Below are 25,186 nucleotides of genomic sequence, written 5' to 3' on the forward strand. Positions count from 1 at the left end.
TCGAAACCCACTCCTCTAATGACCAGACAGGGAGTACTTCGAAACCCACATTACGGACCAGGCCCAGGGTATTCCCCATGTACCTCAGAAAAAAAGAAAAAGGCTCCAAGAGCGATTTCTCAATCTGAACCACCCACAACCCACAACACACAACACACAACCCACAACCCACAACCCACAACCCACAACCCACAACCCACAACCCACAACCCACAAACACCACAACCCCCCCCCCCCCCCCCCCCCTGGAACCAGGACCGGGGGGGGGGGGGGGGCTCCCCCAAAAATTAAAAAGCTAACCAATTAAAAATATCCTTCCCATGAGTCCAAAAAAACCTTGTAATTTACTGGGATGGCCCATCTCTCCCCCTTCGTCGGCTTGTCACTGGCCGGTGGGGCATCCAAGCCGAGAGTGATTATTCACATAGTCGTCACCACTTTCAACAGTTCGGCCAACCAGCCAAAAACAAATCATAGATCGCGGATGCTAGTTTAGCCTTTAGGGTATAACAGAGCTCCGAGTGTCTGACGACATCGCCCCTCGGGTCAACATTCTTATATACAGTCGTCTCCTCACTCCAACTTAGATTGAGATGAATGTCCTTTTTGGAATTTCCTCTTTCTGATTTTCACTTCTCCCCCATGCCCTCTCTCTCTCTCTATATATATATATATATCTATATATATATATATACATCTTACTAACACTCTAATCTTCTGCTTGCCTCCTTTATTTGAGGTTTTGCCTCATCTCGTATCAATTCTTTTTACCACAAAGGGCGCGCAAAGGTCGCAACAAATTGTTTTCCACACTTTGTTGCACCCACCCTGGATGTTGATCTGTTTTGCTCTGTGGAGATAACTGTTGATTGTCAAAGCAAATTGATATCGGTTCTGGCCACCATTGCGCCTGTCGTTTTCCGATCGTTAAAATCTAGTCGCTCGCTTTTTTATATTATCGCAAATCAATGTTTCGTAATCGGTACGTTACATAGTATCTCTGCATTCGATCACCAAGCGACTCTTCCCGTCAGGCGCAATTGCAGGGTCATCTTTTGCTCAAACTCTCTGCCGTATACAGGAAAAACTCACAGAAGCCGGGCGAGGAGCTCTACTCCCACTTCAAACAGAAATTTCCCGAAATCTGCCAGGAACCTGCGCCAAAAGCGGCGCCCGTCGCTACTGACTCGATCCTAGCCGATGCACATGTGAAACAAGCTGTACAGCATATGTAAAGCCTTATCTTTCTTTATACGCTAATCGCACGTTCCTGCCGCCTGTTGAGTTGAAAATACACTGACCTCTTTTCCCAAGAGGTTATTTGGGGTTGATGTGAATAAAATCGCCTACTGACCAAGAATCGCCTGTAAGTAGAGCAAACATGGATACCGACAAAAAACTAGTCTCGGAACAAACGCCAAAAGGTCTCCCTGATCAATGGCGGTTTACTCCTTCCATCATGGATCCCAATTCATACGCCTTTACGTCGCTTGCAAATCAACCCTCCACCTATTATGCCGCGACGCCGAACGGCATGGGCATGCCCTCCCATACCCAAGTTGCCGACCTATCTACTCCCGGCATGGCTCTCAATTTACTCTCACCACTCGCGATCCCCCCGGGTACATCCGCCGGCGATGCTGCTGCAATACAGTCTACAATTGACATGAACTCATTTACCCATCCGTTTGCTCACCATGCGGGGAACGGCGTTGATAATTTCCATCAACAACATGCATACGCCCCAAGTACTTTCGTCAATCGAGATCCCAGATATGGTCCCGTAAATGTTGAAAATTCACCTATCAATGGAATGAATGGGAACAATCATATGGTTTTGCTCAGTCACGGAGTTGACTTGATGGACAATCGCCCAGGCCCAAGGGGAGAGAAGTAGGTGTTTCCTTTTATTATCTTAATAATGCTTTTTATTATTTTGAGCATTGCTTTAGAAAGGAGAAAATGCTTACACTTACGTTTTAGCTTTCGGTTCAACGTTACTCTAAGGGCGGCAACGGCGATGGTTAAAGACCCCGATGAGGTCCCCACTACATATCTTAACAAGGGGCAAGCTTACACAATGACAATTTTGGATACCGCACCGTTGACGTCAGGCACACAACCGTTGAAATACCGCACCTTTATTCGAGTTTCGTTTGAGGACGATGAGCAGCGTTCAAGGCCGGCCGGTTGCTGGCAACTTTGGAAGGAAGGCCGCGGATCTAACGAAGCCCATCATCGTGATGGGAAACTTTTGGCTGTTGAACATGTAGATCCAAATCAAGGCGGAGACGGAGATATCAGACAATCTCAGGTTCATCTGGAAACCGCCAATTTTGACGGCTTCTCTGTTATTTGGTCACCTAGCCCAGCCACAGGGAATCCCAGTTGTTCGATATCGGTCCGCTTCAACTTCTTATCGACTGATTTCAGCCACTCCAAAGGCGTCAAAGGAATTCCTGTTCGTTTATGTGCGAAAACAGAAGTTGTTCCTACAAGTCATGTAGACGCTCCCCTTGACCGCCCGGAGGTATGCTATTGCAAAGTGAAGCTGTTTCGAGACCACGGGGCCGAGCGAAAGCTCTCAAACGATATTGCACATGTCAAAAAAGGTATCGATAGGGTGAAACAACAAATCAGCCAGGCTGAACTTGGAGCCGGCGCTGATAAGAAAAAACGCAGTGGCTCCTTCGCCAAGGGAAAAATTAACAAGCATAAGAGAACATGGTCGGGTGACTCGCACAATGAGTCGGGGAGATCTTCTCTGGAAGAAGATCTCCAGATGAAGCTGCGCAGCCTGAAAGATATGTTTTCGTCCACGCGACCTCTTAGCGTTCTCAATTTGAAAGGAGATCCGCAGGACGACCCCGATCTTTTCCCGGTGCAGCTTGGAATTAATGACGATAGTTACTCTCACACAATAGGCTGGGAGTCCCGAAATAATACAGATGGATCTCCGATTGCATCCCAGAACATGTTATCACCCACAGCAAGCAGCCATTCGCTTTGCTCGTCTCACAACTCTTTTGATCTCAAATCAAGCTACCCCCATCCATCATCGATCTGCGAAAATGGGCGCCACGACTCAATGGATTGGTCTAGTGTTTCCCAGCATGACTCCGATAGCCAGCATCAAGGGAGGCATAGCCGGATCTTAAACAACCCTGTGAAGGTCGCAAAGGTTTCTTCCGGCAACCGTTCCGGCCTTGATAGCTGGATTGAAGCAATGGACGTCGACACCAGTTACCAGCCACCATTGGCCGCCCCAAAAAAACCCAGTACGTAGCCTTCAACCCCCAAGTCTGCGCCCTTTATTGGTCTAACGTCTGCTGGCAGCATCATGTTTTTACGTTCAAGTGCGACAATCCAGTGGCGGACCCATTTTGGATGGCTATTACCATGCTATCTACCTAACACAACGCACAGCCAAGGACCTTATACATGCCGTCTCGAAAAAATGCAAAATAGATGTGTCACGCGTTGTTCGAGCTCTTTGTGTCCGCGGAAATGGACTCCATATTGTTTTGGATGACGATGTTGTTAGTGAGTTGCCCGAAGGGCAGGATATGGTTGCTGAGGTTTTGGAAGTACGCGATTGCTCTCTTGACGCAAGCACGGATGGAGACTCATCGACATCATCGACAACTTCTGGAATTGAGTTGAAATTGATCTTTTGATGGTCTTATCTAGAGCTATTTTGTTAGCTGCGAACCTCTTTTTCACTGGCTGGTTTCGGAAGGGGGAGGGGGGTGGGGGGTTTCTTTTATTTTTTCCTTTGCGGATACCTTTTGCTTCCTATTTTAGTACCCCACTGTTCTGCTTGAATCTGTTCGGTGTTGGCGTACCTGTTTTCGTGTCAATATCGCTTATACCCCTTGGGTCCGAGTCGGATCTCGATGAGGCAACTCTATTCCAATGAACCCCGGTGCTTCATTTTTTTGGTGGCGCCGAAGACTTAATCTTGACCCTGGGTTCCAAGTTCCCGGTGCAAACGAAGCTTTTATGTCTACGATCTAATGAGACCCCACGCCATTTTGATGAGAAGGAACGAAAGGAATTTCAGAAATGAGTGTTGGAACGGACGAAAAGAAATTGTATAGAAGATTTATGAAGACTTGACGAATCTTCCTTCCATTCTTCTGGTTGGCTGTTGTTTATTTTTGCTTCTCATTCTGTTCCTTTTCCTTCTGGCTGTGGCTGCTTTGTCTTGTCATAAAACGTTTTTGTCTCTCGGGCTTTGCAACCGTTGGTTCCCGGTTTCCCCGTTTCGCCTAACAATATCTCGTGTATTTCTTTTTACTGTCATTTACGATGTTAATACCCTCTATACCAGGGCGGCTATTTGCTTTTTTTTTCCATAGGAAACGTGCGTTCTGGTTGGCTTTTCCTTTCTTTCTTTTTCTTTTCTTTTCATTGGAAAATAGCGTTTCCTCTTCATTTTTTTTTTATTATTATTTTTTTAATCCTGGTTATATTTTTGATGACTTCGGATTTATTTTAATTTGTACCTTTTGCCTCTGAAATAAATATGGGGGCTATATTAATATTTTATGCACAAAGGGACACATACAATCGATTTTGCTTCCCAGGTCTTTGCCCTTTCAACTTCTTTTTTTTTTCCCTGGTGGATTTCATCTTTTCTTTCGCCATTTGATATTCCTAATGTACGATGGAATGGACTCTTCCTTTCTGTGCCTGTGTACTCTTTTGGTGGGGAGTAACTTGAGGAATTGTAATAAAGGGTGGAGGCTTGTTCCCTTCCTGAAAGACAAGCTGATTATTTTACATGTGGTTGTATGTATAACAGTCAGTGCCCTGTATTTTGCCTCATTTAGTATATTCTTATCAAGCACATGTCTGATGTATCTACGCATCCAGATGCTCGCCATGGTCATTTGTTAAAAACTGTTGTTCCCCAAGGGTTCCTGCCAGACGTTGCATGGCGATAACTGGAATGAAACACATCTCAATTTAGCTCATTTGTTTCAGCCACATTCGATGATGTATCTGTCATTGAATAATCTGTTCATTGCTCAACTGGGGTTTGAGGCTTTTTTTTATGCGGTGCTTGGTGTTGCAGCATTATGCATCCCTGTATGTGTTATTCGTACAGTGCATGCAATGATTTCCAGATATCATGATCGTCGTCGTCGTCATCATCATCATCATCATCATCATCATTGGCATCGTGGCCCCACTGGTTGACCCAGACCGACAAGATCGCTGTAATAGATGTAAAAGGAGTTTGTAATCTACTTCGAATGTGACTTGCTTCCGCATATACACGTCCAGATGGAATATAGAGGCGTCATACATACATGCCCGAAGCATCTAAGTACGGTGGAGCCAAGCTAGCAGCTAGTCGGTCGATACATCTTTATAGTAGTCTAAGCCACCTCGTCACCATCTATCTCATGTATTCTTATCGATAAGACAGTTTCAAGTATTGATGTTGTATTGTTACATGCTGCTGGCATTAACTCTGCGAATTGTTCGCGCTTCGCAAAAGTACATATCCAGTATTGATGTTGTATTAATATATGTTGCTGGCATTAGCTCTGTGAATTGTTCGCGCTTCGTTGAAGTACGTGCATGTCTAGTACTTATGTACATTGGACCCATCTAGGTACATAGATGCGAGCTAATGCATGCAGGGGAAGTGTTGTAGTGATTCATGCATACAGCGGTCACGGACAGTATGTACCTGGGCATATAAACCAGGCCCATGTGGAGAAGTCGAGAAAAGGTGCTGGCATTAGTGAGTTGTTGGGCTGAATGGGCGTGTGTGCGTATGTGTGGAACTGTACAAATTATACGCTTTATGGCGGTTGGAATCGTGGCTTGACGTTTCTCCAAAGACGGGAAAGTCGTTGGGAGAAGAGGGATTTTTTGCCAATACGCAGAGTCATTTAGAGATGTTACTATTTCCTCCCCTTCGGGGGTGGATTTTGCCTCTCTCGCATTGGCTGTTTTTTGTTAGTGTGAACGTTGTGGTATGACAAGGGATCTGATGATCATTGTTGACAGATATGTAGTTGAACTCATTTGGCTTTTTCTGGGTGCCTTTGGACGGGAGTCTATTTGTTTTGATTTTAGATATACTTTTCTTTTCTTTGCTTTTTTTTTTTTTATTTTTTTTTTTATAAAAGCAATGATGGTTTATCAGAGTTTATCTAGATGAACCAATAAAAATTGAGTTTTTGTGTAGAGGATGGTCCCGGAACTGAAATGCCCAAAGAAGAATTTCAACTGGACATGAAGAAATAATTTATCCGCAGAAATGCTATTTCTTGATAACCAAACATGGAGCGATATCAACAAGAACTAGCTGAATAAAGATTTATTGATTCTCTCCTTTCTTTCAGAAGCGGCTGGAGGGGGGAAGAGCGAAAAACTATTCATCATTCATGACTCGCCTTGTTTTCTTCCTTGGATGATTGCTCTCCTGGCTTGCTTCTCTTCCAGATGTTGTGTGATTGGGTACCCCTGCAGATGCAGATATCAACCGCTGCAGAATTGAGCGACAGGGCGCATAGTCATGAGTCAAAATAAGTATATGTAGAACGGTGGTTTAGAGCTCTAACTAAAGTCCACTAGTTAAACTTTGGGGCTTGTAGTTTAGAGCAATGGGCAGCAGCAGTGAAATACATAATGGTATCTCTCGGAAGGAGTGCTGCGTAACATACTTTAGGTACCGAGCTTCTGCAGATGAAACAGAATGGGGAGGCACGGAACCCCTTTTGTTGTAGTGAGAGTTAGGTTTTTAAATCCAGTGTTTTGTTCGGGTGAAACAAAATAGAGTGTTTTTTGCCTCAACCCCACCGGCTCCATATCACTCTACGGAAACCAATGGATGCCCAGCATGTGGCGGATAGACGGAGTGAGAGATGCATGCACCAACTCAGAATTGAAATCCTCAATCGGAAAAGTGAAACAGTGGGGGGAACTGTTCCTGTTGAACCCAATTAGCTTAATCGCTTAAGTGGATGTTCTGCACTTTGTCGTTAGCTAGGATGATAAAGTGCAAACTGTCAAGGGTGAAGGATTTGGTACGTGCATATCTCCGAAATAAAAATGTGGAACCACTCAACCTGCACCCTTCTTTTCCATCACTTTGATCATTATTTTTCGTGAGAGATGATATCATGATGACGATTGTGGCTGCTTTGTTATATCTAGATGAGCGATCATATCACGTGATATATTTATTCTAAAGATTCGTTTGATGACGTCGATGGGCCTACAGGAAATATTGAATATCGAAGTCTGGGATCATAAGGCGTTCATTGCATGGTGAGAGTGGGGGTGGCATACAGAAACTGAGAAATGACCTCAAAGATGTATTGTAATTGACTGGATGTATTGTAACTTCTGCCAACAGTCAATTCTCTAACAATAGAATGACTGAGATTCTAATGGGAGCTGTTGGAAAGGGATACCACGTCTGAGATTGAATAAATTCTCGTCTCAGTCTCCAAGAAGAGGAGGTTACATCTACGCCACTCAAAGGGCCAGAGCTACCTGAGGAACATATAGGAGGAACCTTTCATGTTGAATTCAAGATGTGAAAGTGCTGATATTGGAAACGAGATATAGAAGAGAGATTGATAGATTCCTTTCAAAAACAGTGATTCTGTAATATCTGATATCTTTATGCTCTAGAGATCTGCAACTATCCATCTGTGAAACCATGAAGTTTCTGTCTGATATTTTAGTTCTTACTATTGTTGACTGTGGATAGGAGTTGTTCTATTAGCTCTATATTGTTTGTCATTATCATGAAGGAGAAAATTTACCTACTTGGTTTGATAAATAAGTTATGCTCCCCCTCAGATTAGGCATTGAGGGTTCTCTACAGGGTTCAGCTATGTCTAACAGACTCACGGCCAATGTTCAGAACCGACTGCTTTTGCGGGGGAAAGAACTGCTTTTCTCAGTGTTCTTTTTGTCATGCCGGGCCTTCACAAACCAGGATGGACAGACGACTCTGCAGTCTTCTAGAAGTCCGAATGCGGGCAGGCTGAATATTACCTGGTGTAGCGCGATCGCCATCCATTAGCCCTCTCGTATTACAGCTGCCGCGCGTTTGATATGGTTCGAAATGGCGGCATCTAAGTCAGCATACAAGGATCTCGCGCATCCCAAAAGCAGAAGGTGTAGGAACAAGCACGAAACTTAAAAAGACTTATTGGCTCAGGAATAATAGTGGTAGGGAATAATCATCATTGTTAAGCAGGAGAACTGACTGGACAGCAGGAGGCTGTTCAACAATCCAATTCTTTCTCGCAGCCACATGGAGATGATGATTTCCTGGCGCCGTTTGAAAAGTACAGGACTCGCCCGATTCCACATGGTGTCTGGTGTTCCAACTCCCTCCTCATGAAACCCAGTCTGAAGCAACACCGCCTTATGGAGTTAGCAAATTAATCTCAAAGTAAATCTGAGGTTGCTGAGCAATCTCAATTGCAGCGTTTATCGGAATCAGAGGGCCATATCCATTGTAGTTTGCAGGGATGCCCAGAACCATCAGGTCGCTGCCAAAAATTGAGAGCAGGTGGCTACCGGTGTCGTTGAGCATCGTGATATGTATGCAGAAGACAGGTCAGGCTCTCCGGTTCGTGGTGAGAGCTGTCGACCAAACCGCAAAGATTAGAGAGTAAGTAGATTGGCATTGATGGAAGAGACACATACTTTTGACCACCAAGCACGGCCAAATCCAAGATCCTGCAGATCATCAACAACAACAACAACAACAACAACAACAACAACAACAACAACTTTCCCATCTTGGATGGGCCTGTTGGGCCGTGGGAGCGTTATTATCCTCCATGAAAACCACATGGGGAATGATTTCATTGACATGCGCTTGACCTCTCCCCCGAAACCTAAAAAGGGGTTGGAATGGAACGATGTCTTTTTGCAGGACGTCTGTCTGTGTTCTGGGAATGCTCGATTCGTCTATGCAGAGCGGTGTATATGGTGCTCTGAGGTCAAGAGCTCTTGCGTATTAAACTTGCAGTTGTTGGCTAGCTTGAATGCAGCGGAATCTCTCCAGTTTATTTTCTGACCGGAGAGGCCTACCTTGAAGCTTAGAAGAGAGATAGGGGGGGGGGGGGGGGTTGGGGTTCTTTCATTGCTTGTTTTCCAACCTGGGGTAATCGTATACTCGGAGATGCCCACCACGTAAAATCAAATGCTATCCGAGACATGGAAGATTCCTCTTTGTAAGATTTAGCTAGGAAAAAATAAATATGTTGGGGATTTGTTTTTCTTTTATGGGAAAACGATAACGATTCCATATTGCCGCCCCCTTTCCCAACTTGAAGTTCCACCACTCTGTTACACGCTCCCTCGTAGCCAAGAAACTCCACTAAGCTGATTCCGCCGCGGAGCGGAAAACATCGTTGGTATGGCAAAACAGGCAAAACAGGGAAAACAGTTTCCTATGCCAAGACAGTGGCTCAACTGTCAGAGTGGTGTAGCTCACTGTTCAGATATGTGACTATCCCAGGATGGTTTGTGAGCAGGTACACGGCCCTCTTCCTCCCCTTCCTCCCATTTCCCCCCATTATGTCCAGGGATTCATTCTCCTTTGGGCAGCAGCAATACAACACAACACAACATCACAACACATTTGCCCAACATTGCAAAACAGAGTAGGACATAGCAACAGGAGGGTTGCCAGGCTCCTGCTGCACTCTCCAGCTCTCGCTTGTCACTAGTGCACAAATCAGGGGGGTATAAATTCTTGTCACACACCCTTGTTTCTCTCTCTCTCTCTCTCTCTCTCTCTCTCTCTCTCTCTCTCTTCTTTTCTTTCTTTTCTCTCTTGTCCTCTCCATAGCACAATACCCGTCTTTCTACATTGTGTCGCCAGCCACATCCTTCATCAAATCTAACTCTTCAATTTCCATCTCACTCGTTACACACAGCCATCTCTGTTCCCTATCTTCTCCCCAGATCTTCGTCCCACAGACGGTGCTCAGATCACCTCAATCTCAATACCATCAACAACATGTCTGCCAAATATATCGTCTATCTGGCTGTTCTGGTCTTCGCCACCATGGCATCTGCTACCAGTAAGTTCCTTTCACAGCCTGCTCCCCCTGACTCGAAACCAAACCACTCCCCACCCTTCAAATTCCTTTCCTCTACCACCATCCCTAGGATGACGCCGCAACGAAACAGCTGTGATGTCAAACGACGCATGGCTGACCTTGGGCGCCTTCCAGATACCCCCCACGTTGCGAAGGAGGCTGGTAAGTTGCAACCAAAACATGCCAGAAGAAATGCACTGCCAATCTGTTTGCAACGCGATTGGACGTGTTGGGGCCTTCTAACAGGTCTTCAGGGGCCGTCAACCACGCCCGTGGAATAGAGAACAACAACGTCGTTGCCAGCCTTGTCGCTCGCCAGGGTAAGTGCAACTCCTATCAGTGATTGGTTTTCAGGGGTTGCCATCACCGTGCCTTCCCATCCTTCTTCCCCTAGCTTGCCTGCCCCTTTCCCGACGTAGCAGACAGCCATATATACCCATCCACTGACACCTCCCAGTAGAAACTGTTACTGTCACCGCTATCTCTACCATTTGTGGCTGCGGACCTGCCCCTGTTCCTTCCACGTCCTCCAGTGTTTCCCAGATCCTGAGCACTGAGACACCACCTACTCCAGCCCCCGTTCCCGTAACCTCTTCCAGCATTGCGACAACTCCCTGGACCACCCCCACTGTCTCTCCTCCAGCCTCTACTGTTGTTGGTACAGGGGCCTCCTCTGTGGCCAAGAGCTCAAGCCTCATCTCCTCTGCTCCCAAGGTCACTCCTTCAACCTCTAGCACTATTCCCTCCAGCACCCCTACCCCTCCACCCTCAAACGATGCAATCCGCAACAGCGGCATTGGAATTGCAATTCTCGCTGGTGCAGTTGGTTTTGTTGCTCTCGTAGCAATGTAAACGTCCCCCATATAGCGTGACTGTACGAAATTCAGATGGTTTCATCAAATCAAGGGATCACGAGCTGACTGTTTGCATGATTAACCAAACATACTGTACCCCCCAATCACATGTATGCAATATGGCATCAAATGATTTTTTCCTTGCTGTGTTATGGTGACGTTATGGCTGTTGTCAACAACGCTTGGAATGTATGTTACTTGGCGGTTTGCGCGTTGCAGTTTTTAATGGGATAGGAACGGTGGAGTATGTAGTTTAAAGGGAATAATCAAACAACATTCCAAGGTCCCTTAATAAACTTCAACAACCTTGTGAATTGGTTTCTACGCCTCGGAAAGTTACCTACATGTAGCATTCCCTGGTATTCCCTGGTTCCGCAACGCCCTAGACATGCTTCAGTTCTTCTCCCCCCTGAAAACCAGCAGTCACATCGCTAAGAATAATGCATTCAAAAACCCTCCTCGACTCGTCCCTTGGTTGAGTTGTACTTGGTGCTGAGGGTGTATACAGTGGCTGACACGATACAAAACGAGCTGGATGACGCACTGGAGGTCTGGCCGGGGGGGAGGGAAATCGGAAGATAGTACTCGCTCGCAGAAACAGTCCAAACCAGGAGGGTAGAAAAGCAGCAAGTAGTCAACATGAGTACTGCATTAGGCTGCTTTGGTGTGGCTTTAAGAGGGGTTGGGAGGGGTCCACTCTGTAGACCGTATATCGACATGATTTCCATATCATGAGCAGCTCTATAGCCTTCTTCGGTGGGAAGAGGTTGCGAGGATTGATAGGTGGAATGGATTGGATTGGGTTTGGTTATATTAGCCGCAGAGCCTGTAATCACGCACATGAATGCTGGAGAGTCCACTCTTGGCCTGGGGACTTGATGATAGAAAAAGTTCAAGGAGAACTAGTGGTCAAGTAGCAAACCTGCCCCATTACCAGATCCCCGCCCCACCTTCCCTTGTGAGTATCGCTACCCCTTTCATCAAATGCAATGAATTGCATTAAGCAACAACATTAACAAGCAGAATCCAAGGGTGAGAGTTCACAACACCACAACGCCCCCCCGCGCCGCGCCCGCCGCTCTCCTCTTCAATGCGCAGATACCGCATCCGTCTCCGACTTTATCACGTAGCAGCAATGCATTGGTCACCTTGGGACCGACGGTGCGCGAGAGCAAGGGGGAGAATTGGGTGCTTGTGTAGTCCTGCAGGAGTGAGCTTGGCGCGGGTGTCTGTTGTTGTGATGGGGATTGTATGGGGCAGGTGGGTGGCTGTGGGGGATCTGTGGCTGAGGGATGTTGTGTGAGGGTTTCGTCTTGGTGGGGTGGGCGTGCGTGGGCGTGGTGGAGGTGGGAGACGTGGAAGATATGGCCGCAGGCGAAGCCGATGAGGGGTTCGGTTTCTGTTTGTTGTTAGCTGGGTATTAAGAAGGGGCAAAGGGGGAAGAGGAAATTGTATCTTTATTGTATTCAGAGAGATAGGGGTCGAGATGAGCAGTGAAGAGACATGTGGAGCAATATACATACCGTGCTCGATGAATAGCTTGTGACATCCAGCACAACGGCCTGGTTGTGGCCCCTCGGCTTCCACCGTTTCCTGTTTATGGCGGCCTGGTTCATTGTTCAGCTGGACGATATCAAACTTGATACCCCGCCGCTGTCCCTTTCGTAATATGTCCATCCGCGTCGATACTTCGCCTATCAAGACCTTCGCAACTCCCTGGCTGATAGAGGCCTGGATGTCATGTTCCCTGATCATCCTGGTAAGGCCTTCTCTAAGCCCTTCAATTTCCAGACCACTTGGGATGCGGCGGACAAGGTTTATAGGGTCAATAGCAGTGCCTGCTTCGGCCAGCAGTCCACGGATATACTCGGGTTTATCCATCGAGAAGGATAACAGGTCCTCCCAGAGATCTGGGTCATCTTGAGACTTTGCGAACGAGATGGCATACGAGACGTCTTTGAGATCTGATAGGATGAGGTTGAGGGCGCGTTTTGTCTGGCCTGTTTTGGATAGGAGATATATGAGTTCTTGGGTATAGTGGCGTGATTCACATATCGAGCTTGCAGCGCTGTATGAGTATGATGTGCTCGATTGGAGGAACTCCATTAATAACGGGCGATCATACTCTGCGAATAACTCGACCACTATATCAGCGAGGCCATCAATTAGAGCTCGTCCTTCGTCGGCCGCAAGTTTCTCTGCTGCATCCGTTCTCTGATGACGGAATCTACCTGGCTTTGCTGTGACCGATGATGTAGCATCACCTCGCCAAAGAGCACGTAGATAGAAGAAAAGGAAGAGCTGACGGTTAGCAGCCTGCAGCTGTGAGACAACAGCTTGTGGACCTACAATACCTTTGGCTGCCTCTCGTACCAGAAGCTTGATGGGTTCTGTTGTGGCAGCATCTAGGTCTTCTATGGAAGCAGATTTCAATAGTTCTTTCGAGACTCGTATGAGCACGAAACTTGGGATATCATCCGCAATTGCATCTAACAGATGATATTCACGAATTAATGCCATTGCAGTCTCATCATCCTGGAGACGAATGTAGCAACGGAGGGCCTCTCTGTAGCGACCTTCCGAAAGAAAAAGTTTCGCTAAGCTTTCTGTCAAAATCTGCCAATCAGCTGATTCAGGGACGATGGCTTTCGACTTCAGCTGATCCTCTATAGCAGCCGTGAGGCTAGAGATTTCAAAGACATCCGTAGGCCATAACTCAAGCAGTTCCTTGAATCTGATTCGATCACGGGAGAGGTAATGACCCAAGATAACTTCGTAGATTAAAGATGGGAGTGGGGGTCTGATGTCAATTGGAACGTAATTTGTTATTTCGTCGAACTTGCTGTTGCGTGCGAAAATCCATATCCAATGTTCCCATCTAGCTGTGGTCCTAAGAACTTTCCCGCATACTTGTCCAGCTCTTTCCCATTTCTGTTGGTTAATAAGTTGCTCTAACCAACATTCCCCAATACGGCGTTTTTCCTTGTCTACTTCAGTGTTTGATGCACGACCGACGCTCTGAACAGATGAATTATCGTCAGCAAAGAAATCAGCTAGTGTGCTCTGTAGCTGAGTCGGTGTAGAGGGGAGGCTTTCTGTCCTTTCTGAGGAAGCAACTGCAGCTTCTGGGTACTGGTTAATGAGCTCCCATGCTTCCTCATACTTTTCATGGCTATTCAACCAAATCAAACGATCTGCAATACCCCTTTTTACAGCGATGATACAGTCGTAAGGGCTATGGATGAATATCTTGACTGCTCTGGCAGCTGTAACAGCTAATTCCTTCGCTTGTTTATCGCTCACTGATAAACCCGAAGAATATACAGAACTGCCTCCACGAGTACTTGAACCTTTATCCCCACTACTCTCATTGCTCTGGACACTGGCGGCAGAGCTAAATAGGCGCGTAGGATGTAGGGTAGCATCCCAAAGTCCAGTGCCTATAGACTCGAGAGTGCCCTTCTGTGCTGCGGGTGGAGGTGCTCGATTGGGAGGCAGCACACCAAGATGATAATCTGACGCGGAAAACGTTTGGTACTTTTTGACACAAAGGGTATCCGCGCTAAGTTCCTCTTTTGTTTCAACATCGATCAATCTGAGTTCAGGCTCGAGACCGTTTTGCCTATGACGAATCCCGCGCCGAGAGCCCGCCGCCTGCTTTGCTGTGGATTCGCCGTTGTCTTCATCCGGGATTATGTATGAAAGAACAAGTAGCAAATTAGGGGTATAGAGCGAAACGCCGGAAATAATGCAGTCAGTGCGTAGTCTACAGTCTCGTTAGCATGTTTTATAGTCGGCAAGGAAATAAAGGAATGTGGCTAACATTGTTGCGACTTCCACGGAACCGATCTTCCTTTCTCCAACATCCATACCCGTGCCCGATTCACCCGATGAAACATTGATAATCCAAACTGTGCCACCCCAACCCACAACAAGTTTTTCCATTGTTTTCTGATTCCTACCGTCCTTCAGGTGTGTACTTCCATGACTATCCTCAAAATCCATAGCATTCTCGTCCACCCACTCAGCCCGTGGTTTCCACACACTTGCCATTTCCTCCCATCCCGGCCGATTTGGGCGATCAATATGGCTCATACGTTTCCAGGCAAAGTGAGAGTCTAGGCTCTCAAGATGTAAATTGGTCCTCATTATTTTGATTCCCTCTTCGTTGACCCACATTACGTATTTTCCAGAAAGGGACCATTTTATGGTGCTTATGCAGCCTTCTCCACTATGCAACACAGTGTCCTTGCCATTATTTCCACCCAGGCCAAGGGAGCCAAGCCAGCTTGAGGGGTTGGCTGTAGTGCCGCCAATAACAGTCGAATTTGATTTCATCCCGATTCTACCCCCTGTTGTAAGAACCAGAGTTCCTGCAAGTCCTCCAGAAATGAATGTTTTGTCATGTTTGTATTCCGGAGACAGTGCTACGGCTTGAACAGGACGTCCAAAATTGCGTAAAAGGACGTCTTTTGGATCGAGTAGTGAAGAGACACAGACATTTCCGTCTATGGAGGAAGTGGCAATGTAGACTGAGTTCGAGGGAGTTGCTGGGACTGGAGGTGGATGCTGAGCTTTCGAAGGCTCTTTAATTTTCTGAGGAGATAGAGATTTAAAGCTATCGCTGGAGGGTTTTACAAACGTATCTTGCCTTGATATAGACAGGGGATATGAAAAGGGGCATATCGAGATGGAGGAGACAGTGGCGGAGTGCGCATGGTAAACACGAAGGATCTGGAAAGAGGGTACGGATAAAACATGCTATGGAAAATCAGCAAAAAAAAAAAAGATTGAGTTATTGGCCATCGAATATCGCATACAATGTTTCCGTTGTGCGTCCCAACGATCTATATAGAGGTCAGCAATATCCCTGTTATTGTGAGCTACAGATCAAATGATGAATAACGGACCATTTTGTCTCCCGTGGCAAGGAAAGTGCTTGTAGCATCCCCATTTCGGTACACTGAGCCAATACTTTTGGTCAATGAAGCATATTTAAGTCGGGGTTCTTCGTCCTCCTCATCCTCATCCTCATTCTCCTCGTCCTCCTCTGATTCTTCGCTTCGAGGGTCATCGTCGTCCTTCGAATCTATCTCGGGAGGTGAGCCTGTTGATGGAATACGACTTGCATCTTGCACCGGCAACTTCATGGCTCCCCCATCGATCTGTGATTCTTTTGTGTCATCTACCTCCATACCGGGAGCTCGCTTTGACAGCACTAAGATACCATTTCCCAGTTCAATGACGGAAGGTTTGGACTTAACTAGTTAACTTAGTTAGGACGAGGTTAGATGACTAAGCACCAATTATCGGAAATTTGTATTTCCAGCTCAAATCGCAAAAAAAAGTTCCCTGTTCGCGATGTTCCTCACTTGGGGAATAGAGGAGGGTATCCCGGGTCGAAAAGCCCGTCCTTTACGTACTGGTAATAATTAACAATGCCAGTAATTACAACCTCAACCAACTCTCAATGACTGGATTCCTATGATAACGATGCTTTGATGTGTCATTTGTTGCCATGTTTGCACGCCGTTTTGTATGTTCCGCCTGTAGGGCAACTCTCGAAAAACCAATCTTCTCACAGTGTGAGCATACACTTCCCTCTTCACTACATTCTCGCATCTCTCCACATTGGCGGAAAAAGTTTTTCTCGTCTACAAATGACCATCAGCCATCGGAGACGGAGTCAGTTTGGGAGGAGCTTGGCGTACGAGAGCCCAGAAAACAAAAACGAAAGCCATCCAGGTTGCCCGCCGATAAAATATTGTTACGGCGTGTGGCCGTTGAAGCACAGCGATCGAAAGAAGGGATGCGACAGATGACTCAGGCGCCGGAAGAAGACCCATCAAAGTTAAAGGTGGCACTCTTAGATTCGTGACCTTTATTTATTTATTTATTTATTCAGTTGCTAATTTTGTCTGCAGACGGTGACTGCCTACGCGGTTGCTGAAACATTTGATCTCGCGAAAGCCACACAAATACTTCTTGCTAAAGGATATAAGCCGGACCCGTTTAAAACAGACTTATATCCTCAGGTTGTCCACGTACAGGTACCCCTAGACTCACTTCGCAAAACTACCAACCTGTCCGTCTCTGATCTCCCGGCTGATGAAGTCGGCGATATTTTTATATTCCCTTCCGGCACATTTGTTGCATGGGGCCTTCCTGATAGCTTTACCTCATATCTGGCCACATCTGTACTGCTGCCAGCTGCAGAAAATCCACACGTTGATTCGATGGAGACTGAAGACCTTGACTATATTGAAGATCCCCTGAAGGAGAGCAGCTATATCAAGGGCGATACTATAACTATAGGCACAAAAATGAGCCCAGATAGCCACGATTTGCGAAATAATGATAAGGAAGACATGGCTAAAGTTTCAACTAAGATTGCCTTTTCGTCCGGACTAGCCCGGAGCACCAAATTAGCCGTTCTCGAAACATTGCTTTCAAATTATTTTGAGTCAACCCGCAACATCCCAACGCTTCTTTCTAGAGGCACTCGCCTCCCGTTTACTCGACGCTTCGTCCTGCAAAAGACAGGACAGCTCCTTAGCGTCAGAGCCCAACTGAATCTCTATTCAGAGCTTACAGACTCCCTCCCCGATCTTTTCTGGGATAGTCGCCACGAACTTGGCCTGGAAGGCTACTATGACCAGGTTGGAAAGGCACTGGATGTAGGGATTCGTATCAAGGTGCTTAATGAAAAGATGGATTATGCCCAGGAGATTGCTAGTGTCCTTCGTGAACGGTTAAGCGAAACTCACGGACTAAGACTTGAGTGGATTATCATCGTGCTTATTGCAGTCGAAGTGGGATTTGAAGTCCTGAGATTGTGGAAGGAGAAGAAGCAGCAAGAGCAAGAAACTAAAGGCGCTACAAAACTCCCTGTCGAGTGAATTGATATAAACAGCAAAACTCAAGAAACCAGATTCGCGAGTCACCAGCATGGGTTTAGAATTTGGGGTCTACTGTTTAACTAAAACATCGCTCCCATCATCTTCATTTGAGACATTTTACTTCTGCATAATACCGACACAGAACATGGTTAAGCGGCATTAGACATATGAAATTGGTTAATGATCATATTTGCGGATCGAATATGTAATAATGTATATATCTACACTTCAAACCATTTTCTGAAGGCTAGCTAGTATTTACCGAGAATTATCAGAGATTTGAGGTTCGTGATTGGCTCCCTCCTGCTTTCTCGCCAGTGTTACGATTCGATCCCACCACCAGCCCCAACTGAGTCGCAAGAGCAACTACATCCCCTTGCTCATCCATCACTACTACCTCAATATCTGTCCTGCCGTCACGGACAACTTTCGTTGTGATTCGACTGTACAGCCACTCCACTCCACCTTTTGGCAGCGGTTTCTTGAAATCGATGTGTAGCGCAATGGTTGGGAACCAGAAAGGCGGCTCACTTCCCATTTGCTTAGCCGTCATGATTTCTAAATTGCCCAATGCAACGGGAAAAATATCCACAAGATACGCCAGGGCTTCACCGGTCCATCTTCCCAAACCCCCTTTTGGCCCATTTGGTCGTAGTCTAGCCCACTGATCGGTGATAGCTCGTCGTTCGTCCAATCGAGGGTCTACTGGTTCCCAAAATTCCGAGTTGCTCGATGCGCGCCGGAATTCAGGGTAACACAAAATCGTTTTCTTCCAGGGACTGCCCGGAACGAGTTGCCCATTGTGGCCTGGTGAGAATTGTGGGGCCTTGGAGTCTGGCGGTGGCGGATATACCGTCCAACTACACGGCGCTGATACGCCGGCTTCTGACACTGGGTCCGAGATCGTCACGAACCCGGTCACTTTGTCAATTTTTTTACCCCGTGATCCCGTGGGGAATGATGAGTCCGCTTGACTCATCGTCACTTGTATCGTTGATATCCTCGCACCTAACTTTACATCACGTACTGTTAGGAAAGCTGGCCCCACAAGTGATCGCCGGAGGAAAGACAATTGCATATTGATTGGCCTTGGTTGGGAGGAGTGGTAAGTTGGATGGGCGTTCTGGAAATGGGTTATTGCTAGCCGGTATAGGATCGCGGTTATATAACCCCCATTTGCCGCTGTCGAAATTTGAGTTTAGCAGCAGTCCATTTACTCAATTTTGCTTCGGGAAAGCCGTATGATATGTGTATCATCGGTTGATCCAATTTCATTGGTTAGGAGAAACATACCATTACCAACAGCCCATTCCCTAACGAGATTAGCTGAGTAGGTATGAGAAGACACGGGTGTAATCTTGATCGCATCTTCGAATGCTTGCGTGTGGGCAGGGGGGGTCATCTTCGAATATTCTGTTTCCACTCCCCTTCTTGGTTTCTGAACCTTCAGAATACTTTTTAATATGTAATATTTTGTTCCACAAATTTTCCTAATGTCTCCTGTGTCGCTCCACGGATGATATTTCAATTTGGTCTGGTGACATATTTATATCTTTTCAAATGGAGAGCTAAACGATTATCGGGCTCGTAGGCACGTCCGATCCGAAATGTTAGGCTCGGCATAAGTCCGCCACACCAGGTGAAACTACCGGTCCATCATTTTGTCAAGTTGCATGCTATATGGGGGGCATGGTTCCGGCAAAGATATAGCAAGTTCATTCAAGTCCGTTGCCTCAATGCCTCGGCTAAACCACCAGCGCTTAGCCAATCACTAGGCGGCAAGCCAACCAATAGATTACCTTGACTTCATCTTGCGATTCGGGAGATGGTTATGATGATCCCGACAAACCCTCCAGCAGGGGGTACGGTGGTTTCGGTTTGTTGACTTCTTATGGAATAATGTATTCACTAGATAGCACCTCGTCGTTTCGCGTCATTTTATGTGATGGAGATGACTCATTCTTCAGCAGGTTCCATCCATCCACTTTGATTGGCTCCAGCCTTGGAACCAATCGAGTTCCTGGTGGTTTGGTTCTATCATGCAGCTAATTCGCGGAAGCTGCCTGACACTGCTAAATTCATCCGCCAAACGTCTTGAAGATATCTTTGATCAAATATCTGGTGCCCAGAGATAGTTAGTTATACACACATACAACATCGTGATGATGAAAGAGACATTCCGGAGTGCGTTTGACATAGTTTCACGTTTGCCAAAGGTCAACCTTCCCTCTCCAAGAACAGTGCTGCAATTTGCGCTAGGAACCTCACAAATCCAGTTCTTGAATGACCAGCCCATCCGCCAAGAAGCAAAAGTAACAGACTTCCAGTCTTGTCCAAATCCACCGCAGCTCAGCTGCAAAGTTGATTTTATCTCGCAAGACAGGTGTTGCTTCAATTATCCTGGCGGCCAGTTATTGCTAACCCAGTTTTGGGACGCGGATCCTCCAACTGGCCCTGCAGAGGAATGGACAATCCATGGGCTTTGGTAAGCTTTCCGTTTAACTTCTATCTTCTAGGTAGAGCAATATTTGAATTAACATTTTATCATCTCCCAGGCCAGATCATTGCGATGGGAGTTATGACCAGTTCTGTGATGCCAATCGCCGCTTTAATAATATATCGTCAATCATCGAGGAGAGTGGCCGAGTCGAACTCTTGGCCTTGATGAAAACGTACTGGAAGGATTTCCGTGGCGATGATGAGAATCTATGGGAGCATGAGTGGAATAAGCATGGGACTTGCGTTAGTACCCTGGAGCCCAAGTGCTACCCAGATTACGTGCCGCAGCAGGAGGTTGTGTCATATTTTCAGAAAACGGTTAATTTGTTTCTTGGATTGCCTTCTTACGATGTGAGTTCGTCAAGGGTGGTGTCCCTGAAGATGGTTTGAGAATAAGGTTTGGGTTTCCCCTATTGACATATATATTTTGTGACCACCTAGATCCTTTCTGCTGCTGGTATCCACCCATCAGACACCGAAACATATGAACTCGATGCTATTGAGAAAGCTTTAAAGACTGTACATGGCGTGGATGTGGTTGTCAGATGTCGAAATGGCGCACTCAATGAGTTATTTTATCATTACAACATTGCTGGGCCGTTTGAGTCGGGAAGATTCGTCCCCGCAGCTCCAGGTTTGCCCACCTAGTTCCAAATAAGCATTCTAGAAAACCTTTCGTTTACTAATATGGTGTGAGCACCTGAAGTCGGAGGATCATCCAATTGTCCTAAACAAGGAATCCGTTACAAGCCCAAGAAATCCCCTAGCAGAACCATTCCCCTGCCAACTGGGGTACCTCCAATTGGAATCCCGTTTGTTGGTAAGGGTAACTTGATGGTCAAATACTCGGGAAGACAACATGGCTGTATCATCAGTCGCGGTTATTGGTTTGTGTCAGGGACATGCGCAACGTTTCGCACGTTACCGGCTTCCGAAGGTTCGTGTCCGATTCATTAAATTCTTAATTTTGCCTCATGTTGCTACTGGATATGGTTTCCAGTCTCTAATCTAGGACCCCATACAAACAGATTCCTTCTTTCTCGAATCAAGTAAGGGCCTCTGCGCCTTCAATGGTGATGATGGTTTCGTTTGTGATGCAGATGTAGATGAGCCAACGGCTTTTACGGTAAGTTCATTCTGTTCCTTTCTTTCCATGCCATATTCTCCCCAAAAATTTATTGATGTGGTTCTTTTGTTAAACACACTAAATCGTTACATGAATTACTCCAGTCATTAGATGACAAACTATCTCTGAATGATAAAACCGTATTTTACGCCGACAGTGTCCCGAAACGACAAGTGCAGGGCTCTATATATGAATCACAAGGGCAACACCTGCTACCCCTAGAGATATACTGGCGTGAGGTTTAGAATTTGAAGTTCTTCATCCACTTTGATTTTTGTTGGTTTTACTACACGACTATGGTGTTTGGGTTTATTCTCAGGGTTTTCAGCGTGAATGAGGGTCCGCAATCTCTAAACATATATACATACATTTTCCTTCTAGAAATAATATTCATTATAGAGAGCAAGAAACATTTTCAATTCCAGAGTCGCTGGAACTGAATTCTTAGCCATCACTGATGAGGAGAATAATGTACATTGAGTCTATATAAGAAACTCTGATTTCCTAGTTGATTTGAACTCACTCACTTCCCTTCTCCTATCTTCCTTTCTGTAGAGATGCCCGTAATTACCTTGAGAGCCAGATCGTGGTTTGAGTGTTCACTGAATAAGCTCGATACTGAGCTGGAGTGTTTGAAGGTTGTGAAAATGATTGACATGAGCAGTTCCAATCCCACCAACCAGGATGACGTTGAGCCTTCCAGCCCAAGTGTTGCTGGCGGGATCCAAGGTAGGCACTCTTCATTCAAGTGAAGATCTTCTAGCTAATCTGCTGATCGAAGATGCGATGTCTTCTCCAGATTCAACTGCGCCAGACCTCAGGCACCGCAAGGAAGCCTCAAGTAAGGTGACTCCACAGATGTGGTATTCTACCAAGCTGAAGGACCGCGCCCCACCAACTCGAAAGTCAAGGCCTATAAAATGTGAATGCTGTTGAGTGAGAATATACCAAAAGCTGATACAGCCAGAGGTGTCAGTGAAGTAGGCCTTGAACAGAGATCTTGATGCCCAGGGGCGAGCACAGCAGGTGGTATTATCTATATGTCTCTTGAGACTGCTATAGCTGTACACGTCTACAGTTATAATTCAAAGACCAAATAGTGGAAGCTAGCGTTGCAACTGTATTTACATGAAACTTGTTTGCTACTGTTTAATATATCTTAGACACAATAGATGAGTTCAGTGAAATGAATGATTAGAACTTAAAACCCCTTTCTCTTTAACACAAATCTCTCCATTAGACCCGAACCGAATATACATGCTTAAAAGGCTGCCAAAGCTCATTGGTTGGCATACTGGGGAGGAACATCTAGGGATAATTCCTGACAAAATTCTGGCATTGTGTGCCTTGCTGTTGTCAACATTGAAGGACATTGTTTGCAAATGTTATCAAATCACTTTGAAGAAACCATCTGGCTTATATCTCATGAATTGGGTAAAGCCACTCATTGCTAAACATAAAGACACTGCTCACATCTGTTATATCTTCCTGCCAAGCCTTGATTAACTGCTCTGCTTGTTTTCTTTGCACTGCAATGCCTTCACTACCACAGTAGTTCCCAACAAACATGCCTTCGTTTTATTGGGAGCCCAAGTTGCCGGGGATTCTGCAAAGAGAGAGCCGTAGGTATTCCACACCTGACTAAATCCTCACACAATTTCCTCTGTGATAAGAAGTCATCCACAGATATGGGTGCCGAACACTTAACCCCTTCAATATTGTCTCCGGAAGTCTCACTGCCTATACTGCATAGCTTTTCTGTATCTGCTGCCAATTCTGCCACTGTCTTGTACTCGCCGAACCAGCATCTTCTGATTATGGAGTCAATCATTGGCACCTGGTTCAAATCTGGAAATATCATCATTTGTAGCAGATCCATGACAAGAGGCCCATGCTCCTTACCAGAGGGATCATCGCCAAAACATTGATCACCATAAACCTCAAATCCATAATTTATTAGATAGAATAATGAACCAAGGGCAAATTGCTCAGTTCGCGGGCCAAGCAGGCCTGCAGTTCCTTGGAAGGGCCCACCTTCACTACCAACCAGTCGACCGTATGGTACAATGCAAGTTTCGAATTGTGATCCAATGTGAGTGGTGCTGTCAAAATCTGAAAGCTTAAGGCGATTGCGGTCAAGCAGAATATTCTCAGGTCTGAGATCACCATGCGCAAGGTTTAGGGACTCGAGAAAAGCGACGCCATGAGAAAGATCACTCATCCATGACTTTCGCAGGTGGAGTGGTTCAAATTTTTCCACGCTAATAACCCGCATTGTTTCATGGTCCCGGATGTGATTTTGTTGAATTCGCCAGGAAAGGCAGATATCTCTCATATATTCAAGAAAGATACATTCGTTGGTGTGCAAGAAGCAGGATATCACATAGGGACATGGCGGATGATGTGAGAGAATGTTGAAGATCTCAACCTCTTTGCGAAACTGTTCTCTCTCTTGGTCCCCAGCTTTCGGTACCTTTACGACAATGAGAGGATTCACCTCGTACACATAGCAGTTGGCTCCCTCGCTGACCCAGAACAAATCATCCAGCTGGCGCTCGAGGCTCATAGCACTGGTAATGCCCGAAATTGCCGAAAATGTGGTTCCAAATTGACGAAAGGTGGAGGTAGCCGGAGCAGCTGGATGTCAAGTTGACGACAGATTTTGCAGAACAAATTCTACGAGGTTGGGAATTTTGAATCAACTGAAGTTCGTTAACTAGTTGACTTAACTTAGTTAATGCAACTAAATCCACAAGCGTGCAGAACACACATGCAAACAAACCACTTTTTTTGACTTAAGTCAAGATCAGATATGCCTTCAAGCTTCAACTATCAAGAAAATAAGATTAATTATATTATGAATTATTTCCTGTACACCTAGAGCATGCACAGGCAGTATGTTCAGTAATATCACATATTACACTGTGGTGCTAACTGCTTTTGTGGTTGAGACTCAGTAGTCTTATCTATTTATAAATATTATTTATTGAGCTAAAGATTCTTTTTCGATAGAGATTAGTTTTTGATAGATTGATTGAGAATTTATATATAAGAATTGATCATGTAGTCAATTAACAAGAGTAGAGTGAGAAACATTATAAATCTTTGCAGTAGCTTAGATACTATTGATTTATCTGACTTTACATGCTGTCAGCTAGAATGAAGTTTTCCTTCTTTATTTGAAGTTTGATTCCTCATGATTATTGAGAAATTCATATTTGAATATTGATAATTTGCTGAGAGAGAAAATGGGATCAACTCAGTGATGTGGCCAACTCAGAGATCACTTATGTTAACTAGTTAACAAGTTAACTTCTGAGCTGAGTTAGTTTGCTCTAATGACTGAGAAGCGAGCTGGTACACTAGTTTAGTATGAGAAAATCCCTAGGACATAACTACAAGACAAACACACTCAACACCAAACTTCGTCGCTTTAAATACCTCACCACTCCGTGACGCCTTCATCAATACCCTTCCGTAATGGAAAGAAGAATTCCATATTAGCAGTTGAAACAAAAATAATCCAATTTCAAGCAATTGAGCTGCAGCAAAGCTGTACGATATTCCTCATTTCCATTCTGACAGGTACGCGATCGTACGGCATGGGTCGATATTCAAAAACGATACACCTCCAGAAACAACACAACCAGTTCAAGTTTATGCCTTCTGCCACTGTCCCTCTACTTTCACCCAAGCTTTCCGAATAATGCA

General features: G+C 45.6%; 9 protein-coding genes across 9 annotated transcripts; 5 read left to right on the forward strand and 4 right to left on the reverse strand.

Annotated features, from left to right (window-relative positions):
- Window positions 1-1,381: 1,381 nt before the first annotated feature.
- PADG_00981 (uncharacterized protein) lies at window positions 1,382-3,677 on the forward strand (the record flags this gene model as incomplete). The annotated part of the gene is made up of 3 exons (XM_010757771.1): window positions 1,382-1,893; window positions 1,984-3,278; window positions 3,337-3,677. The coding sequence occupies 3 exons, from the start codon at window positions 1,382-1,384 to the stop codon at window positions 3,675-3,677; spliced, it is 2,148 nt and encodes a 715-aa protein (XP_010756073.1).
- A 6,338-nt stretch (window positions 3,678-10,015) lies between these two features.
- PADG_00984 (uncharacterized protein) lies at window positions 10,016-10,949 on the forward strand (the record flags this gene model as incomplete). The annotated part of the gene is made up of 3 exons (XM_010757772.1): window positions 10,016-10,259; window positions 10,352-10,417; window positions 10,555-10,949. 3 exons carry the CDS (start codon window positions 10,016-10,018, stop codon window positions 10,947-10,949), a joined length of 705 nt encoding a protein of 234 aa, XP_010756074.1.
- A 448-nt stretch (window positions 10,950-11,397) lies between these two features.
- Window positions 11,398-11,793, reverse strand: PADG_11185 (uncharacterized protein; the record flags this gene model as incomplete). Its single annotated transcript, XM_010758478.1, has 1 exon — window positions 11,398-11,793. The coding sequence occupies one exon, from the start codon at window positions 11,791-11,793 to the stop codon at window positions 11,398-11,400; it is 396 nt and encodes a 131-aa protein (XP_010756780.1).
- Window positions 11,794-11,991: 198 nt separating this feature from the next.
- On the reverse strand, window positions 11,992-16,146 carry PADG_00985 (uncharacterized protein; the record flags this gene model as incomplete). Its single annotated transcript, XM_010757773.1, has 5 exons — window positions 11,992-12,350; window positions 12,475-14,717; window positions 14,775-15,712; window positions 15,772-15,798; window positions 15,862-16,146. 5 exons carry the CDS (start codon window positions 16,144-16,146, stop codon window positions 11,992-11,994), a joined length of 3,852 nt encoding a protein of 1,283 aa, XP_010756075.1.
- Window positions 16,147-16,469: 323 nt separating this feature from the next.
- On the forward strand, window positions 16,470-17,850 carry PADG_00986 (uncharacterized protein; the record flags this gene model as incomplete). Its single annotated transcript, XM_010758262.1, has 2 exons — window positions 16,470-16,808; window positions 16,876-17,850. 2 exons carry the CDS (start codon window positions 16,470-16,472, stop codon window positions 17,848-17,850), a joined length of 1,314 nt encoding a protein of 437 aa, XP_010756564.1.
- Window positions 17,851-18,121: 271 nt separating this feature from the next.
- Window positions 18,122-19,252, reverse strand: PADG_00987 (uncharacterized protein; the record flags this gene model as incomplete). Its single annotated transcript, XM_010758263.1, has 2 exons — window positions 18,122-19,032; window positions 19,144-19,252. The coding sequence occupies 2 exons, from the start codon at window positions 19,250-19,252 to the stop codon at window positions 18,122-18,124; spliced, it is 1,020 nt and encodes a 339-aa protein (XP_010756565.1).
- Window positions 19,253-20,012: 760 nt separating this feature from the next.
- PADG_00988 (uncharacterized protein) lies at window positions 20,013-21,720 on the forward strand (the record flags this gene model as incomplete). Its single annotated transcript, XM_010757774.1, has 6 exons — window positions 20,013-20,335; window positions 20,406-20,700; window positions 20,791-20,983; window positions 21,056-21,286; window positions 21,378-21,475; window positions 21,580-21,720. The coding sequence occupies 6 exons, from the start codon at window positions 20,013-20,015 to the stop codon at window positions 21,718-21,720; spliced, it is 1,281 nt and encodes a 426-aa protein (XP_010756076.1).
- A 312-nt stretch (window positions 21,721-22,032) lies between these two features.
- PADG_00989 (uncharacterized protein) lies at window positions 22,033-22,411 on the forward strand (the record flags this gene model as incomplete). Its single annotated transcript, XM_010757775.1, has 2 exons — window positions 22,033-22,204; window positions 22,257-22,411. The coding sequence occupies 2 exons, from the start codon at window positions 22,033-22,035 to the stop codon at window positions 22,409-22,411; spliced, it is 327 nt and encodes a 108-aa protein (XP_010756077.1).
- A 607-nt stretch (window positions 22,412-23,018) lies between these two features.
- On the reverse strand, window positions 23,019-23,750 carry PADG_00990 (uncharacterized protein; the record flags this gene model as incomplete). The annotated part of the gene is made up of 1 exon (XM_010757776.1): window positions 23,019-23,750. The coding sequence occupies one exon, from the start codon at window positions 23,748-23,750 to the stop codon at window positions 23,019-23,021; it is 732 nt and encodes a 243-aa protein (XP_010756078.1).
- Window positions 23,751-25,186: the final 1,436 nt, after the last annotated feature.

This window comes from Paracoccidioides brasiliensis (genome assembly GCF_000150735.1).
Source record: "Paracoccidioides brasiliensis Pb18 unplaced genomic scaffold supercont2.1, whole genome shotgun sequence".
NCBI lineage: Eukaryota > Fungi > Ascomycota > Eurotiomycetes > Onygenales > Ajellomycetaceae > Paracoccidioides > Paracoccidioides brasiliensis.